The 17,591-nt window shown below is 49.3% G+C and overlaps 1 protein-coding gene across 1 annotated transcript; it reads left to right on the forward strand.

The window, feature by feature from the left end:
• The first annotated feature begins 451 nt into the window (after positions 1 to 451).
• SPESP1 (sperm equatorial segment protein 1) lies at positions 452 to 12,206 on the forward strand. The gene is made up of 3 exons (XM_066635387.1): positions 452 to 503; positions 901 to 1,152; positions 9,907 to 12,206. Exons 1-3 carry the CDS (start codon positions 452 to 454, stop codon positions 12,114 to 12,116), a joined length of 2,514 nt encoding a protein of 837 aa, XP_066491484.1. The 3' UTR covers positions 12,117 to 12,206.
• The last annotated feature ends 5,385 nt before the right edge of the window (positions 12,207 to 17,591 follow it).

Below are 17,591 nucleotides of genomic sequence, written 5' to 3' on the forward strand. Positions count from 1 at the left end.
TCAATGTAAACTATGCTTTACAAAGAGTGAGAGGACAGGTGTCTGCCTGAAAGTAGAAGCAGGCTACCTCAGCAGGCCAGGTGCAAGCAACCTTGCCGTGTTGTGAGCTTCCTGAGGCATCTGTTGCGCTGCTGGGAGATGCAGGAAGCTGGACTAGTTGGGCCCCCTGTGGCCTCATCCAGCAGGGCTCTTCTCATGTTCTTGAAACAGCAGGTCAGCAAACAAAGTTAAATGGTAGTAGAGAGAAGGGGGAGGGCTGGAGCCTTTGCAAATAAGTGGCGGGCGCAGGCCACAGGAGTGGTGCCATGCTTGGGTGATGGGCAGGCGCTGACCTGGACTTGCAGAGTATTGCCCCCGTCCCAGCAGGAAGGTTACAAGGAGCAGTCTGCCTGTGCAGTGGGCGGGGAGGCAGGTCGGGGAGAGCCTCCCCACTGGAGTACTTTGGCAAGCGATGTTGCCACCTCTGCTGCCAGCACTCTCAACCCGCGCGCTTTGCTTGGCATGTGGGCTGAGTGCTTGAGCACCTCACAGAGAGGTGGTGGCACTTTTCACGGCTCCAGGGGGAGGCACTGCCTCACCTCACATGGCGGTGGCGCTTTTGGAAGGATTGCTGTAGGGTGGTTCTGCCTCCCCAGTCGCAAACAGCCCTGCCCTGTCCTGAGTGGGGACCAGGTGGGCCCCAGTGGCAGGCCTACCCTGTGGGGGGAGGGGCTGGTCCCAGATGGTGGCGTAGCTGGAGGGGGGCGGCGCGCTCAGGGTGGGCAAGCGGCCCCTGCCTTCGGAGCCATTCCCGGCGGGGGGGGCAAAACGGAGCGCTCAGGCTGGGACTGGCTCCGAAGGGACGGGCCGCTTGCCCACCCTGCTGAGGCTCCCTGCCGCCTGAGCGCTCCGCCCCCCCAGCTACGCCACCGCTCGGGGTGCCCGGGGGGCGGAGCGCGTTCCATCGGAGGGCGCTGCCAGTGCGGGGGAGGGGCGCCAGCGACGGTTGCTTCTGCTTCCGCAGCCTCAGCAGCGCCGCCGCCGCCCGCGGGCCCGGCAGTCCCATGCGGCGGCGTGCCCCCTGCTGTCGCCGGCGGTACGATGGGGCTGGCCCCGCTCTGCTGCCGCTGCTGGGGCTTCTGTTGCTGCTCCCGCTGGGAGCCCCGAAACAGAGTGAGTCTGGGGGCGGCCGGGTGGGGAGGGCGCTTCCCCCTCCCGCCCCAGAGAAGGGGGCGGGCCTGGGAGCAGCTCCCCCACTGCAGAGCTGGGGTCCTGCCTAAGGAGAGGCGGGGGCAAGGCCCCCTCCCTCCCTCCCTCCAGGAGCAGAGTTTGTGCGCTTCTCCCCCCCTTTTGGGGGATCTGCAGGTTGTGGGGTGGGGCCCCTCCCCCCACACGCACCCCTTAGGGGACTGCTGCACTGAAGGTCCCCCACTCATTGGTGCAGTCCCAGGCTAGGGAGCCAGCACCAGGGCTGGGGGGGGGGGCAGGTGAGGCAGAGCCTCCCCACTGGAGTCCTTTGAAGAGTGCCACCACAATGACAGGTGAGGCAGAGCCTACCTACCCGGGCCCTTGCTCTGCTTGAGCACCTCACTACACCTGCAGCACCTTTTGAAGGGCTCCAGTGGGAAGGCTCTGCCTCACCTGCCTCCCCACCCACCACATATCTCTGCTGGAAAGGCCCTTCCAAAGGGCAGAGCAAGGCAGACTGCCTTAAGAACATGCCCCACTGGATGAAGCCATAGGCCCATCTAGTCCAGTTTCCTGTATCTCACAGCGGCCCACCAAATGCCTTCTGGAGCTTGGGCACCCCACAACCCCCAAGTAGGCTTTCAGGCAGATCCAGGGTGACCAGATACAATGGAGGACTTGGTGCCTATTTACCTTTCACCATGGTATAGATGAGGGAATTAATAAAAAGTGCCGCTTTTTAAGCCACTCCATGCTGACTTGCACCCACCAAAAATTCCTCTTCTATACAGGTGTGTGCCACTGAGGGGATATGTTCTCCAATCCCTGTTGTAACACGATTATGTTGTTAAGCGAACATTCAGCCCAGTCTAGTGCCTTTGTTGTGTAAACAGACACTCCCTGCCATACACTAGCTGGCTGTACAGGCTACTGGAGATAGATTTGCTCTTCTTTGCATTGAGCCTCTTTGTTGTGTAAACAGACTCTGTACTGCAGGCTATGGGAGACCTGACTGCCTCATTCAGAATGTCTTTGTTGTGCTTTGACTGCTGTCATATATGCAGTCCGTCATTAAGCAGCAGGTCATTAAGCGTCACACACTTGTAAATTGGTTAGGGATTTAGGGTGCAATCCTAACCCACTTTCCAACACTAACATAAGAGCAACACAGTTCCAAGGTAAGGGCACAATCCTAGCCAGGCCTACTCAGAAGTAAGTCCTATTTTGTTCAATGGGGCTTATTCTCAGGAAAGTGTGGTTAGGATTGCAGCCTAAGGGAATAAACATTCCCTTATTTTGAGGAGGTTTCTGTGAGTGACCAACTGCAGGATGCAGCACGCGTCCCATTGGCACAGCTATGCTAGTGCTGGAAAGTTGGTTAGGATTTGGGCCATAGGCACCTTGTCCTCCATTGTATCTGGTCACCATGGGCAGAACCTTCCCCCTTGTCCAACCTGATGTCCCTGAAATTTCCATTTCCTTGTTCCATGACATCAGCAGGGAGGAAAAGGGGGGGAGACCAAGCCTTGTGCTATTCTACCTGCACTGCCCATTTTCTGCATGCTGCTTGAGAGAAAGTGTCCCTATGTGCAAGGAGCTTCCCTTTGAAATACCGCTGACAGCAGGGAGGGGAGGAGTTGTGACAGGGCCAAAGATGACAATAAAGGATGGGTTGAAATGGTACCCAGGGCTGGACACCAGGCTGCACTTCAGTTGGAAAAAAGGGCTTTTTGGGTGTAGGGACAAAAGCTTCTTTGGAAAGAGGGGTTTAGGAAGAGGGTGAGGACCAGAGTCCAGCTTTGGAGCAACAGGGAGGGGGGAGGCAGTGCTGTTTACAGGAGCAGGAAAACTAAGCAGCTCTGGAGAGGGGTCCCAGGCATGAAGGATCTCTCCAAACTGGCAGAATGGGCAGCAAAATGGCAGATGCATTTCAATGTCAGTAAGTGTAAAGTCATGCACATTGGGGCAAAAAATCAAAACTTCACATATAGGCTGATGGGTTCTGAGCTGTCTGTGAGAGATCTTGGGGTGGTGGTGGACAGGTTGATGAAAGTGTCGACCCAATGTGCGGCTGCAGTGAAGAAGGCCAATTCTATGCTTGGGATCCTTAGAAAAGGTATTGAGAACAAAACGGCTAGTATTATAATGCCGTTGTACAAATCGATGGTAAGGCCACACCTGGAGTATTGTGTCCAGTTCTGGTCGCCGCATCTCAAAAAAGACATAGTGGAAATGGAAAAGGTGCAAAAGAGAGCGACTAAGATGATTACTGGGGTGGGGCACCTTCCTTATGAGGAAAGGCTACGGCATTTGGGCCTCTAGCCTAGAAAAGGGACGCCTGAGGGGGGACATGATTGAGACATAAAAAATTATGCATGGGAAGGATAAAGTGGATAGAGAGATACTCTTTACACTCTCACATAACACCAGAACCCGGGGACATCCACTAAAATTGAGTGTTGGGAGGATTAGGACAGACAAAAGAAAATATTTATTCACTCAGCGTGTGGTTGGTCTGTGGAACTCCTTGCCACAGGATGTGGTGACGGCATCTAGCCTGGATGCCCAACAAGTTTCTGGAGGAAAAATCCATTATGGGTTACAAGCCATGATGTGTATGTGCAACCTCCTGATTTTAGAAATGGGTGTCGGGGTTCCCCTCCTCCCACGAGTCCCCAACTTACCCAGGGAGAAAGCTTCTGGGCCAGAGGATCAGGGAGGAAGTTGGTGGGACATGGGGCCACCTCCCCATATGCTGCCTGGACACTCCTGTAGGCGGCAAAGCGCAGTAGAGCTACAGGACCCAGGTGGGCAGGGCCAGCCCACCCCCCAAAGGCAGAGACCAGAGCAGAGGCAGCAGCCTTCCCAGCCCTCTCAGGAACAACCCTGGCAGCTCCTGGTGGGAGGAGGTGGGAGGGAAACAGAGAGAGAGGAAGGGGAGGAGTTGGGATAATCCCAAGGGAGGGCAGTCCTAGGGACAGGCCCTTTTTGTACCATCCCTGTGAGGGAAGGGGAGGGGTCAAAGGGGAGGGGTCTGCCCTACACAAACCTGGAGGCCAGGGATAACAAGGCAGTTGGGAGTTTGAAGAGCAGGCAGGAGGATATGCTGCTAGCAGTCCCTGCTCCTGACTGGCAAATGCTGCCAACCCAAAGAGGGGGAACCGGGTGACACAACCCCCCCCTTCTTGTGGTGAACTAGTCTGAGGCCTCCACCAGGGGGTCCCCCTCAGAAAGGCCGGGCGGACCCTCCCCCCCCACAGGGAGGCCTCACAATGGGCTATGTCAGATGCAGGGGAGGGCACCAGGATGCAGGTCTCTTGTTATCAGGTGTGCTCCCTGGGGCATTTGGTGGGGCCGCTGTGAGATACAGGAAGCTGGACTAGATGGGCCTATGGCCTGATCCAGTGGGGCTGTTCTTATGTTCTTATGACGGGCAACTAGGGAGAAGGGCAACCAACCAAAGGGAGCAGAACTCTCCCACGGTGGTTGCTGGGAAATCCCAGGCTGCTTCCAGAGAAAGGAAGTGCTGGCCGCAGTTTCCAAGTACACATCCATATTCCCTGATAAGCCTTTCCTGATCTTACAGCAGTAACATGGGGCCACTGCTGGATGAGGACTCTGTCTAGCCCAGGAGTGTCCAAAGTTTTTGGCCGGAGGGCCACATCGTCTCTCTGACACTGTGTCTGGGGGTGGGGGGGGGATTAATTAACATTTCAAATTTGAATAAATTTACATACGTTTACATAAATGAATATGTTAAAGATGAACTTATATGAATGAATGGTCTTGCAATAGCTCAAGGCCTATAAAAGGCCTTGCACAAAGCAAGGCTGGCCTTTCCTTTTCCGCCACTACTGCATCACAGATGTGAAACAGCAAACAGTGGAGGGAGCCCTCATCCCACAGCTCACGCGAGAGGTCAAACAGTTGCCCTCACGCTAAGAGCATTTGCATTGGGCCAGTGTGGGCTCCAACAAAACACTGGAGGGCCAGAGACTGGGCCCCTGAGGGCCGCATTGAGAGGCCTCAAGGGCCGCAAGTGGCCCCAGGGCCGGGGTTTGGGCACCCCTGGTCTAGCCCAAAGGGAATAGTGGTTTGATGCAGACAAGATGGAACCTGGAACTTAATGCTTTTTAACTCTGGGAAAGGGCCAAATATAAGGCAGATGTAAACTAAATACAAGAAACAGTCACATTTGCACCATCATTTTCACTTTAACCATCCTAACAAGCCTGCATTCAGCATCATGGTGAAGCCATCCAAGACACCCTTCCTGGGTAGTATGTCCTGCTGGACATGGTGGAGCAATGCAAGACCTTCTGGCCCCACTTTCCTGCGAGTGGTTCTTCACAGTGTTTCACATGCCCTGCATTTCCCCAAGGGTCTTGACACCTGCCTAATCCCCCAGCACTGTGTCCAAATGTATGCAAAGAAGCCTGCCACTGCCCTCCTCTGCATAAAGACGCCTGTTATAGCAGTTTCTTCCACAGTAACAAGCTTTTTCTCATCACCCCAGCATGTTCCCATTATGTCTGTTTCAGGGTATTAATTAATTCGGGCTTAGTTCCACCTATTGGTTGAATAAAGAAGGGAAAAGGGGGTTATTTTTCACTTATTCGTTTATTATTTATACAGGCCATTGGTGTACATGGTCCTGTTGCAGCCTTTGAACCTGGTAAATTATGCACAGTTCAGCCATTCGCTGCTGCAAGGAAAGGATGATTGTGACCATGTAGCTAACAGTGCAATCCTGTCTTGCGCTGGAACAGGCAGGTGCTATATACAGTACAAGATAGGAGCCAGAATTGGCTCAGCTGGAGGCAAGGCGAAACTCTTCCCCTTACCCCTGGGTAAGCCACTGCAGCCCCAATGGATCTCCTCAGACATGCGCCACATCTGTATGTGGCATAAGTCCAAGGACAGCAGAACAGCTTGAAGTCACTCCACGCTGCTTGGGAATGGGGACTAGAATCCACCATAAGAGCCGGCTCCTAGCCCTGGCTCCTGCTGCCCACCCCGGGACCACCGTTTACCCCGGAATGCCTCCCTCCCACCTCCTTCCCGTCCACCCCAGAGCCTTGCATCATCCGAGCTCAACCGATGCAAGGCTCCATCCCCAAGTCGGCGTAGAGGCTGGATTCAGCCTCTGCAGGCCGGTACGCGTCCCTGCACCGGTCCAGCTGACTCCAATGTAAGTGGGCAGAGGACTGCAGCCTTAGCCACTTGTGCCGAAGCCATTTTGGAGCTGAGTTTGGAACACTCATATTTTCCCCATCACTCTTTTGTCTAGGTCACTGTTTCTCAACTGGTGGTACTCATACCACCAGTGGTCCTCAAGATGGTGTCTGGTGGTACTTGCAGGACCCCCAGACCCCCACTGCCTGGCAGTGAGACCAGCAACACAATGTGACAAACCGGTAGGAAGTTCAGCGGGCAGAGCTCCAGCGTGCGCTTTTAGCACGCTCAAAACCCTCCCATCCAAACCTTAGCCTCTCACTGGTGTTTGCTGCATTGCGTCTGGCCTCCCAATCCAGAAGTAACAGATGATGACATCATCGCCTGTTACTTCTGGTGGTGCTTCCAGTAGCTGGAACATTGAGAAGTGCTGGTCTAGGTTGATAAAAACAGTGCAAGGGTGAAAATTGCATTTGCTATCTATTTTTCTTTCTTCTTGGGCCATGCTTGTGTAGTTGCTCATGAATCTTGCCTCCAAAATTTCTGTCCACTTATCTCAATTTTCAGGGGTTAAGTACCACTATGGAACTAGTAATATTTTGTCATCTGAATGGAATAAGTGTCTTTGCATAAGAAGGCAGGTGTCAGCTTGTTGAAGACCATTTTTGGTCACTCTCTTCTGCACTTTCATCAGTTCCTCTATGTCCTTTTTGAGATGTGGCGGCAAGAACTGGATGCAATACTCCAGGTGTGGCCTTACCATTGATTTGTACAATGGCATTATAATATAGGCTGTTTTATTCTCAGTACCCTTTCTAATGTTCCTTAGCATAGAATTGGCATTCTTCACCTCTGCCGTGCAGTGGGTCGACACTTTCATCTGGCTGTCCACCAGCACTCCAAGATCCCCCTCTGAATCTGTTCCAGACAACTCAGAACCCTTTAGTGGCTAAAGATGTGAAGTTTTGATTTTTTTTGTCCCAATGTGCATTACTTTACACCTACTTACATTGAAACGCGCCTGCCATTTTCTACCCATTCTCCCAGTTTGGAGAGATCCCTCCGGAGCTCTTCACAATCCCTTCTGGTCTTCACCACCCAGAAAAGTTTAGTGTCACTTGGCCACTCCACTGCTTATCCCTGACTCCAGCTCATTTAGAAACAATTTGAAAAGCACCAGGACAGATCCTTGGGGAACACCGCCTTTCACTGCTCTCTGTTGTGAAAATTGCCCATTGACACCCACTGTTTCCTGGTCCTCAACCAATTCTTAAGCCATAAAAGGACGCTCATATTCTTTGACTGTGTAGTTTTCTCAGCAGCCTTTGGCGACAGACTGTGTCAAACGCCTTATGACAATCCAGATATCTGATATCCATGGATTCTCCTGCATCCACATGCCTGTTGACCTTTTCAAAGGATTCTAAAAAGTTTGTGAGGCAAGCCTTACCCTTACAGAAGCCAGGCTGATTCTCCCTCAGCAAGGCTTGTTCTTCTATGTGCTTTAAGATTGTATCTTTGATGAGGCCTTCCACCATCTTACCTGGTACAGATGTTAGACTGACCGGCCTGTAGTTTCCTGGGTTCCCTCTCCTTCCTTTTTAAAAGATTGATATGACATTTGCTTTCCTCCAATCCTCTCTGGCACCATGGCCATTTTAAGGGACAAGTTGCGTATTTTAGTCAAGAAATCAGCAACTTCAGTCTTCAGTTCCTTTTGGGTGGATGCTATCTGGGCCCACTGACTTATTGATCTTTAATTTGTTGATTAAGTCTGAAACGGCTTCTCTTTTAACTTCTACGTGACTTAGGGCACAATCTTAACCAACTTTCCAGGTCTGACATAGCAGTGCCAATGTGGCATGCACTGCATCCTGCAGTGGGGAGGCAATCAAATGGGCCTCCTCAAGGTAAGGGCATGCTTGTTACCTTATCTTGGGGCTGCATTGCAGCTAGGTCAGTGCTGGAAAGTTGGTTAGGATTACGCCCTTAAGGCACAATCCTAAACTTGCCTACTCAGAGGTAAGTCCCATTGTCTTCAATAAACCTTACTCTCAGGAAAGTGTGCATAGGATTTCAGCCTTAATTTCTTAGTCAGGAGGGGCTGTTCGGGTAACAGTATCTGCCCAAGGTCTGTGTGAAGACAGATGCAAAGAACTCATTTAATTTCTCTGCCATCTCCAAGTCCCCCTTTATCTCCCCTATCCGCCCCTCACAGTCCAGGGGACCAACTGCTTCTCTGGCAGGTTTCTTCTAATGTATTTCAAGAAGCTTTTATTATTCCGCTTAATGTTGTTGGTCATTCTCTCCTCAGAAGTTTTTCTTGGCCTCCTGCATCATTTTCTTACATTTCTTTTGCCACAGTTTATGTTCCTTTTTATACTCATTAGGACAAGACTTCCATTTATGAAAGGACACTTGCTTGCCCTGTACAGCCTCTTTAACTCTGTTCATTAGCTATACTTTCACCCTCCTGAACTTAGTTGAGCCGTTCCTCCTTTGCAGTATACACTTCTGCTGGGCCTCTAATACTATTGTTTTAAACGAACTCTTTTTACCTTCCCTTTCAACATCTTTCTAATTAGTCTCCTCATTTCAGGGAAGTTTGGAAGTCAAGGGTTTTTGTGTCAGATTTGCTTGGCACTCTTCCCCCAACCTGCATGGTGAAACAGATCACAGCATGGTCACTGTTCCCCAACAGTTCAGTGACATTCAGATCCTTAACCAGGTCCTGAGTTCCACACAATATTAAAGCCAGTCACCTGTCCTCTAGTAGGCTCCATCAGTAAGTCCCCCATGATTACAACCCTGTCTCTCTTTGACCACTTGAGTCAGTCTGATGGTTGGGAGGGTGAAGCCTGGACAACTGCCCCAGGTAAGATGCAGGTCAAATTTCTTCTGCCACAGGAACCATTTGTTCATTATCTCATGACTCTGAAAAGAGTAGGCAGGTCACATATTAAGATGTAGCAACACCTGTGATTCCACACAGTGCAACACCTGAACTGTAAGTCGCTGCAGCAGCATGGATGATGTAGCTGGCCTTGGAGGTAGGCAGGCCTTGGCGGTAGAATGCCAGGCTGGGGCTCTGTCTCAGCAGCTACTGAGGAGGCAGAGAGCCATGGAGGCTGTCCTGTGAAGGGGGTGGGTGGGTGGGTGTTGCTTAACCCCACCCTTCATGAAGCCAAACTGAGGCAACAGGAGAAGTCTTGCCAGAGTGAGCAGCAGGGTCCTTCTCAAGCTGGGTGGAAAGGAATGACCTGGAGACCCAGCAACTGGGTACCGTTAGTGCAACAAGAGAGCCCCCACCTCCAGTCTGGGCCTGGGGCTGAGAAGCTCGACTGTCAAGATGAAATATGCTCTTTACTTTTCTGTCAGAAACCTAGCATGTCAGACAAAACTCCCCACTCCAGGAAAGTGTCTTGCCCTCTCTGGCAAACCCCCTCCCCATCTTTTTTCATGGTGCCATTACTGGTGGGCAAAACCCTAGAAACTGTTTTGTATAGGAGGTTGGCAAGATATGTGAACCCTCCTGGTTTATTTGACCTCCTCTTCTCTTTACAGCTTCTTCCAGGTTAGCTGAAGCTGAAGCAGCAAAGGAAGAAGAGAAAACATTGAATAATCTTGTGGGCCTTTTGCAAGACATGGTAAAAAACATTCCAACACAGGGAGCAAAGACAACAACCAGCGAGCCACCGACTGGGATCGCATCAGTCGTAGAGTCTTCTCCATCTCCATCACCGTCTCCTTCAAAAATAGTTGGCACTGTCTGGATGACTGTGAAGCCAACTACTGCTACTGCACCAATGGCAGTATTAGAAACAGGTACCTTAACCAAAAAAACTCACCCTTCTACTACAACTGCGTTTTGGAATCTCAGAAATGATGAAGATGCACCTGTTGTTTTGCATTCAGATAGGACAAGTGAGGAAGTAATGACTCCAGAAAGTGTCCCAAGTCCCACAAGTTCAGCTTTTCTTTCGGATAATCCCCCTTCAGAAAGTTTGTCACTTGAAATGACTACCAAGGAAGAAAATAAGAGTTTTGATCAAGTAAAGAGTGGAACCTTGACGAGTCTGGTGGACTCCATAAAGAACATTGAAAAATTAAATGCATCAGTATTAACTAAAGAGCAAGCTCAGAAAGGCAGTGGGGGGGAACCTGCTGGGGGAAATCGCCATCAACCCACAGGTGCAGGGATTTTGACCTTGATTAACAAACTAATTGGAACAATAAAGAACGTGCCTTCCAGTGTTCTGGAAGATCCAACTCTCCATAAACAAGTTGAAATAGCAGAGAACTACCTTAAAAATGCACTAGAGCTTGCAGCAGAGGCAGAGAAGAAGCTGAAGCCACAGCTGCACCAAAACAGTAATCTCTCAACACCAACACAGACTGAGCTGGTACTTCTTTCCACACTTTCTGCATCCTCACGCGAGCCTCAGACGGAGTTAGAGACTGAGGTTGCTTCCACTCCTTCTGCATCTTCACATAAACCACAGACAAAAGTGGTGGTGGAGATTCAGCCTACACCATCAGCATCTGCACCTGGACTGCAGACAGACTTGGAGACTGAGGTTGCTTCCACTCTTTCCGCATCTTCACATAAACCACAGACAAAGGTGGTGGTGGAGATTCAGCCTACACCATCAGCATCTGCACCTGGACTGCAGACAGAGGTGAAGATTGAGGTTGTTTCCACGCCTTCTACATCTTCACAGGAGCCACAGACAGAGGTGGTGCTTGAGATTCCTTCTGAGCCTTCCACGTCTTCACATAAGCCACAGACAGAGATGGGGACTGAGGTTATTTCCACGTCTTCTGCAACTTCACATGAGCCACAGACAGAAGTAGAGGTTGTTTCCACATCTTCTGCAACTTCTCATAAACCGCAGACAGAGGTGGAGATCCAGGTTGTTTCCGAACCTTCTGCATCTTCACATGAAACACAGACAGAGATGGTGGTGGAGATTCAACCTACACCATCAGCATCTGCACCTGGACTGCATACAGAGGTGGAGACTGAGGTTGTTTCCACATCTTCTGCAACTTCACATGAGCCTCAGACAGAGGTGGAGACTGAGGTTTCCACATCTTCTGCAACCTCTCATGAGCCACAGACAGAGGTGGAGATCCAGGTTGTTTCTGAACCTTCTGCATCTTCACATGAGCCACAGACAGAGTTAGTGGTGGAGATTCAGCCTACACCATCAGCATCACCTGGATTGCAGACACAGGTGGAGATCCAGGTTGTTTCCACACCTTCTGCATCTTCACAAGATCCACAGACAGAGGTGGTGCTTGAAGTTCTTTCTGAGCCTTCTGCATCTTCACAGCAACCACAGACAGAGGTGGTACTTGAGATTCATCCTACACCATCAGCATCTTTACTTGAACCACAGACAGAGGTGCTTGAAATTCATTCCACATCTTCTGCATCTCCATCTGTATCAGAGGAGACCACTATGCTGACACCATCTCCATCTGTGTCTTCAGAAAAAACAGCACAGGATGTACAAGTGGAAATGGGAAAGTTAAAAGCATTTGTCAACTTGCTGTATGGCTTTAGTCCCCAACTAACTACGTACACAAAGCACCAGAACAATCAAGAAGCCTCTAAGGATATTGTTGATAGAGCAATGGCTGTGGTTGATGCCATAAAGGGTGTTTTCTGTGGGGAAAAAAAAAGGCAGAGCAAGAAGATACTAAAGCAGTTGTTAAAGGAAGACATGGAGCTTGTAAAACAAGCCATGAAGACAAAAAGAGTTTCTTAAGAAGACCCATTTGTTTCTCCACAGTGTAGACATTTTTCATAATTTATGTATGATTAAAGACCCATTTTCTCATGTGAAACAGTCATCTATCAAAATGTATCTGTTTGTAATGAATTCCAAATATGGAATTAAATGTTTATTTTTGAATATAAATTCTTTCTTCTCATTTTTTACTCACATGTTGAACTGATCTTTGGGATATTGTTCAATGCCAGCTTATGCTTACTTAAAGTAACTGATTATGGGACAGCATCAAAGATCATTGGAGGCACAGAGGTATCACAGTGTGAAGATGCAATATACATACATACCAATACGAAGAAAATGGGGCCTGAGCCGTAACAATGGGATGGTCTCAATATTGAGAGGCAGCAGGAGTGCTGTAAAGCAGAAAGCCAGCTGAACTGTTTAAAGAGCAAATCATATATTTGCTTTTCCTAAAGAGCTTGTAGAGGGGGTGGAATCTTGCAATGTACTTTGTGCACCTAGTTTTTGCTTTCTTTTTCCTTAACTTGCCTAGTGACAGAAAGGCAGCAGCATTCCTAGATTGGACCCAAAGATCCATCGAGGCCAGCATCCTGTTTCCAGCAGTGGCTCACCAGTTGCCTCCATGAAGCCCACAAAGGGGGCACCAGAGCAGTCCTAGTCCTCCCTTGTTGCTTGTCCCCTACTGGCATTCAGAGATATGTTGAGCCTTAATATGGAGATGCTATTAAATTAGCACCAACAGCCATTATGAATTTGTCTAATCCCCTTTTAAAGCCATTGGCCACCACTGCATCTAGTGTAAGAACGGTTCTATCCTATCAGACCACTTAGCCATCATCAGAAATTCTCTTGTTAAATCAGACCAGAGGCTCCTGTAGACCAGCATTGGCCGTCCAGATACTTCCAGCAAGCTTACAAATAGTCGTGGTGGTGACAGCCATTGCCTTGTGCTTGTCACCAGTCTGGTAATGAGGTATCCTGCTTCTGGACATGCAGGTTCAGCTTTCACACAGTGGCTACTTTTCCTGACTAGTAGCCTCTCACAGATAAGACCTGTCTTCCAGGAATTTGTTCCTTTTTAAAAATGTTGCCAGTGCTTGTCAAAATATGGTTTAAAAAAAGTTACGCTCTGGTGAGTAGTGCTTTCTATGAATTATTTTTATGGTTTCTTAGGTGCCTAAGAAACAGGGCAATGTGCATATATAGAATTAACAGAGATGGTTCCCTGCCTGTGAACTTGCAGTCTGCGTAGACAAAAGCATAAGGAAAACGAAGGGGGCCGGATAAGGAAAGGCACTGAAGGAAGAGGAGTGTAAAACTAAAATTGCACTAAATGAGATAATTTGGGAAGGTCTTGCAGAAGAAAAAATGTCTTGAGGGGCTTCCTAAAGAGAAGGACTGTCCAGAGGCCAGAAATTCCAAAGATAAGGTGCTGCCAAAGAAAACAGACAAAGGGAGGATATGGCTTGGTCTAGTTAGGAGATTGGCATTCAAAGAACGCAGAACGCTGGCAGAAATATGAAGAGACGTTAGAGTGAAAAACACACACAAAAGAGCATAGAAAAGTTTAAAGCAAGTTGCAGAATTTTAAACTGCACATGGTAATGGAAAGGAATTAGTATAAAGAAAAAAGAGGAGGAGGAGTGTGGCCATAATTTGCTGGCAGGAGAATTAAGCTGTAGAATGAAGAAGAGGCATCAGTGGGCTTAGATAGGATGAAGGAGGTGCATTATGGTAACCCAGTCTAGATAAAGGCCTGTCCTCGCAAAACACCAGTATGTCTCCATGTATGCTGGCACGACGACAGCCCTGCCAGTGTAGAAGCCCATTGACGGATGTGCCACAGGCACCAGCGCAGCCCCAGAAAAATGCACGCCAGTGTCACTCAGACCTCATTCGGCCATGAGCAGAGGGGCCTGAGAGCTGTGGCATCCCTGCACAGTTGGCATCTGACAGGGATTGGGCAAGAGTCTGGGGAGAGTCATCAGGGAGAGAAGAATGCATTTTACAAATACTGGTAAGTTGATGATGTTGGGATATGCTGGTGGGGAGACAGAAGCAAAAGGTCTCATAAATACAACAGAACTCTGGGGGCACGAGGCAGTACTGGGCAAAGAGCACTTGGGCAAAGCTTCCGAAAAAGAAAAGCCACTCTCCCAGTTTGCCATGTGGCTACAGGGGGCACTGGCTTTTTTTGCCCTTTCTGTTTGGTTCTTTCATCAATGATTAATTGATCAAAGCAGTTCAATGAGCAAACAGTTTGGGCCTCTATGTACAACCTGGTTCTATGGGCCTGGACGTGTAGAGACCGGGGCTGGGGCTCTTGTTGGCCTCTTTCCCGCTGCTTTTGCAAGACAGCTTGTCAGCAACGCCTGCTTGGGAGCTTCCCTTTAAATGAGAGCTGCCCCCTCAGGCTGTCCTTTGGCTGGGCTGCTCATCCACAGAGGAAGTGTGGCATCTTTAAAACAGACACTTTCGTTCTATGGTGGGGGGTTGCACCACAAATGTAATAGGGTCTTGTACATTTTGCTTCATCTCATTTTTTATACTGAATCAGCAAGAAGTTCTGCTGCCTGCTGGGAGAAGATTCTGTGGAGATAGACAAGGAAGCTCTGCAAGACACTCTGCAGGTAAGGGCGTCTTTTTGTGACTTGGCTAGTCTGCATGAGTCTTCTGGGCCTGTTTGTATGGGCGGCCCCTTTCCTGCCCTGATGGATGCTATAGTAGACATGTTTGAAAATGGTGGTATTTATTTTACTCAGGCTGTAATCCTATCTTACTGGAAACACCTCTCTAGGCTGGGCTGCACTGGTTGGTCTGTGGGGAGCTGGGGTTGGAATGCCTCACTTTGGGGTGACAAGGTTAGTCCCTACCAAATTTGTGACTGAAAAGGCATATCACACAAATCTCATTCGAAAGCTTTCCATGTTGTTAAGCAGAGTGGGAGCATTTCGGGTCACTGCGATAGAGAGCAGTGGGATCGTTGCTTCAGCCATGCATGCGAACCATCACCCATGACTGAAATGAACAGACTGTTTTGTTGGCCCTGGATAAGTAATGCTGCCCCTGGAAACACTCATAATGACCCTTTCTCTGCCTTTTGTTATTTTCATCTGAGGTGGGAGAAGATGGAGAACTGGGGCATGTGTGGGTACTGAAGCATCTATACCTGCCTTTCTTCCATTGTGGGACCCACTATGGGCAGCCAGCCACCCAGCCAGGTGCTGACCAGACCTAGACCTGCCTGGTTCTGCAGTGGGGTGGCCTGAGGCCTGAGACATAGAGCCTGCTCTTGTTCCTTCCACTGTGTCACAGCAATTCTTGCTTGTAGCCAACAGCATGCTTGCAAGGCTCTTTAGAGTGAGAAGGAGATGCAGGCATGTGCCTCATGTGCTTGTCTTGCTTTTTCATAGCCTTAAAGCGGAAAAATCTCAAAAGGGGGCCAACAAAATGGTCATCAGGCCACAGAAGCTGGAGAAATACACTAAAAATGCAGCTGTTTTAAATTATGTCAAAATTCAGCAGAGTCCCCCAGCCCCAAATCAGAAAGATTTACCTTAAAAACAACCAGCAATACTAAAACCATCTGCCCTGTTGTTCAAGGCGTGGCAGCAGCTGCCAAGACTCGCCAACTCTCATCACCCTGCACCTCTCTAGCCTCTAATCTGGTCAGGTAGGACAGGTCTGTATCCTGTTATCTGTGTTAATGGGCTCCTCTTCCAGTGGGAAGCAAACTGGGCTTTTGCCTTCCAAAGCAAACAGCTTACTCTTTGGACACCTTAAACACAGAACCTTTTTTCTGCAACTTGAAGTGGGAAATGCAAATGGCTGTAAACACAAATCTGGTGTCTGGTTTTGACATTCCCATAGCAACCCCACTCACCCCCTGGCTGGTCCTTTGCCTGTTACAGAGGAATAAAAGGACTCAGCAGTGAAAAGGGACACATTTCCCGTGTGTGTTTCTGACCATGAGTAAGAACGGACAAAGGCCCAGCATGGCACAGCAGCTGTGTTGTGTTGGCACAAGGCAACAATCCAGTCTTTCCAGGTTTGGACATCTCAATGGCTCCGAAGGACACTGATCAGAGTAACAGGTGACAGTAATTTGTGGCCAGCTGCACTCAAACACAGCCCAGCGATAGGACAGCCAGCCTCGAACCCAGCAGAAGGTCATAGAAAAAGATTTAGACACCTGAGACACCACAGAAAAAGACAGACACCTCATAGGATATTTACAGTGCAATCCTATGCATGTCTACTCAGAAGGAAAGTCCCACTGTGTTCATTGGGGCTTACTCTCAGGAAAGTGTCCAAAGGATTGCAGCCTTAAACATATAAATAGGAATGAGATTTTACCAAATTGGCCAACTCAAATGTATGAAATAACAGGGGCTTAGAGCCCAATCCTATGCATGTCTACTCAGAAGTAAGTCCCATTAGTGTCAATGGGGATTACTCCCAGGAAAGTGAGCATAGGATTGGACTGTTAGACAGCTGTTTCTCGCTCAGACAGGAAGTGTACATGGGTGTGCGACTGTCTGCCTGCCTCATAGGAAGTGTGGGGACTTGGCTTTATTAAAGCAACATGTTTCAGTGAATGTCTGTTGAATTGTGAGAATGACCTTTGTGATGTTAAGTTAATCTGACACCAAATATTATCCATTGGCACTACACTCAGCCCCCTCTGGGCACTGCATTGTGACCAGCTTTTGTAAAGGATAGATCTGTACATGTTTTCGCAAAGAACAGCCAAATGGTGTACATACCTGCAGGATAGACATACTCCACAAACCCTGGATTGAGTTGCCAGGCCCAGGCTTGTTAACAAGTCCTGACTGGGGCACAAACTGTCTAGTTGTTGGTGCCTCCCTGGTTTCTTCCCTTGCAAGTTTTGTCCAAGTTCCTTCACGCACAATGTGGATGATGTACATGCTCACCACACCCCGCACCTGAGCATGTTCTTCACACTTTTATCTCTGGGAGTTCTTTGATGTAAGGTGCACCTTGATTCATGGAATTGTAAGACTGAGAAAGACATTCTTAAGGCCACTGTGGCCAGCCCCTGCTTTGTATTGACTTCCTCCATGTGACGCAGTCTGGAGCACAACTGAATCCAAGAGCAACAGCAAATTGAGGTGTGCTGCATTAGGAACTTGGAGACAGGTCATGCTACAGTAAGTGGCCCCAAACAGTAGAGATGGCTATAGTCAGTAGCAACCCAGCTCATTGAACGGCTCTTCACTATTCACTATCGGTTATTTTCAGGTGCTCTTTTATCCCAAGTGAGGCAATAACCTTGACTGGGCCGGTCTCCTCTGATGGGCAGCAGCTCTGCAGAGCCTCAGGTAGTAAGTCTGCTTCTAAGTCAATGCAGGTGGAAGCTGCTTGGCCCCTGGAGGTGGGTACAACATCCAGAAGAGCCTTGTTTGTTCCATGTGCAGTGAGCATGGCTGGAGTGAGGTCACAGGGGGTAGATTTTGGGATACT

The sequence above is a fragment of the Tiliqua scincoides genome, chromosome 8, assembly GCF_035046505.1.
Source record: "Tiliqua scincoides isolate rTilSci1 chromosome 8, rTilSci1.hap2, whole genome shotgun sequence".
NCBI lineage: Eukaryota > Metazoa > Chordata > Lepidosauria > Squamata > Scincidae > Tiliqua > Tiliqua scincoides.

What these genes read in the sequence shown, in the direction of transcription:
- SPESP1 (XM_066635387.1), top strand. Translation starts at nt 452, where the DNA reads ATGTTGCCACCTCTGCTGCCAGCACTCTCAACCCGCGCGCTTTGCTTG. An exon ending in CCGCGCGCTTTGCTTGGCAT is followed by an intron (nt 504 to 900) that starts GTGGGCTGAGTG and finishes CCGCCCCCCCAG; the next exon opens with CTACGCCACCGCTCGGGGTG. An exon ending in GCTGGGAGCCCCGAAACAGA is followed by an intron (nt 1,153 to 9,906) that starts GTGAGTCTGGGG and finishes TTCTCTTTACAG; the next exon opens with CTTCTTCCAGGTTAGCTGAA.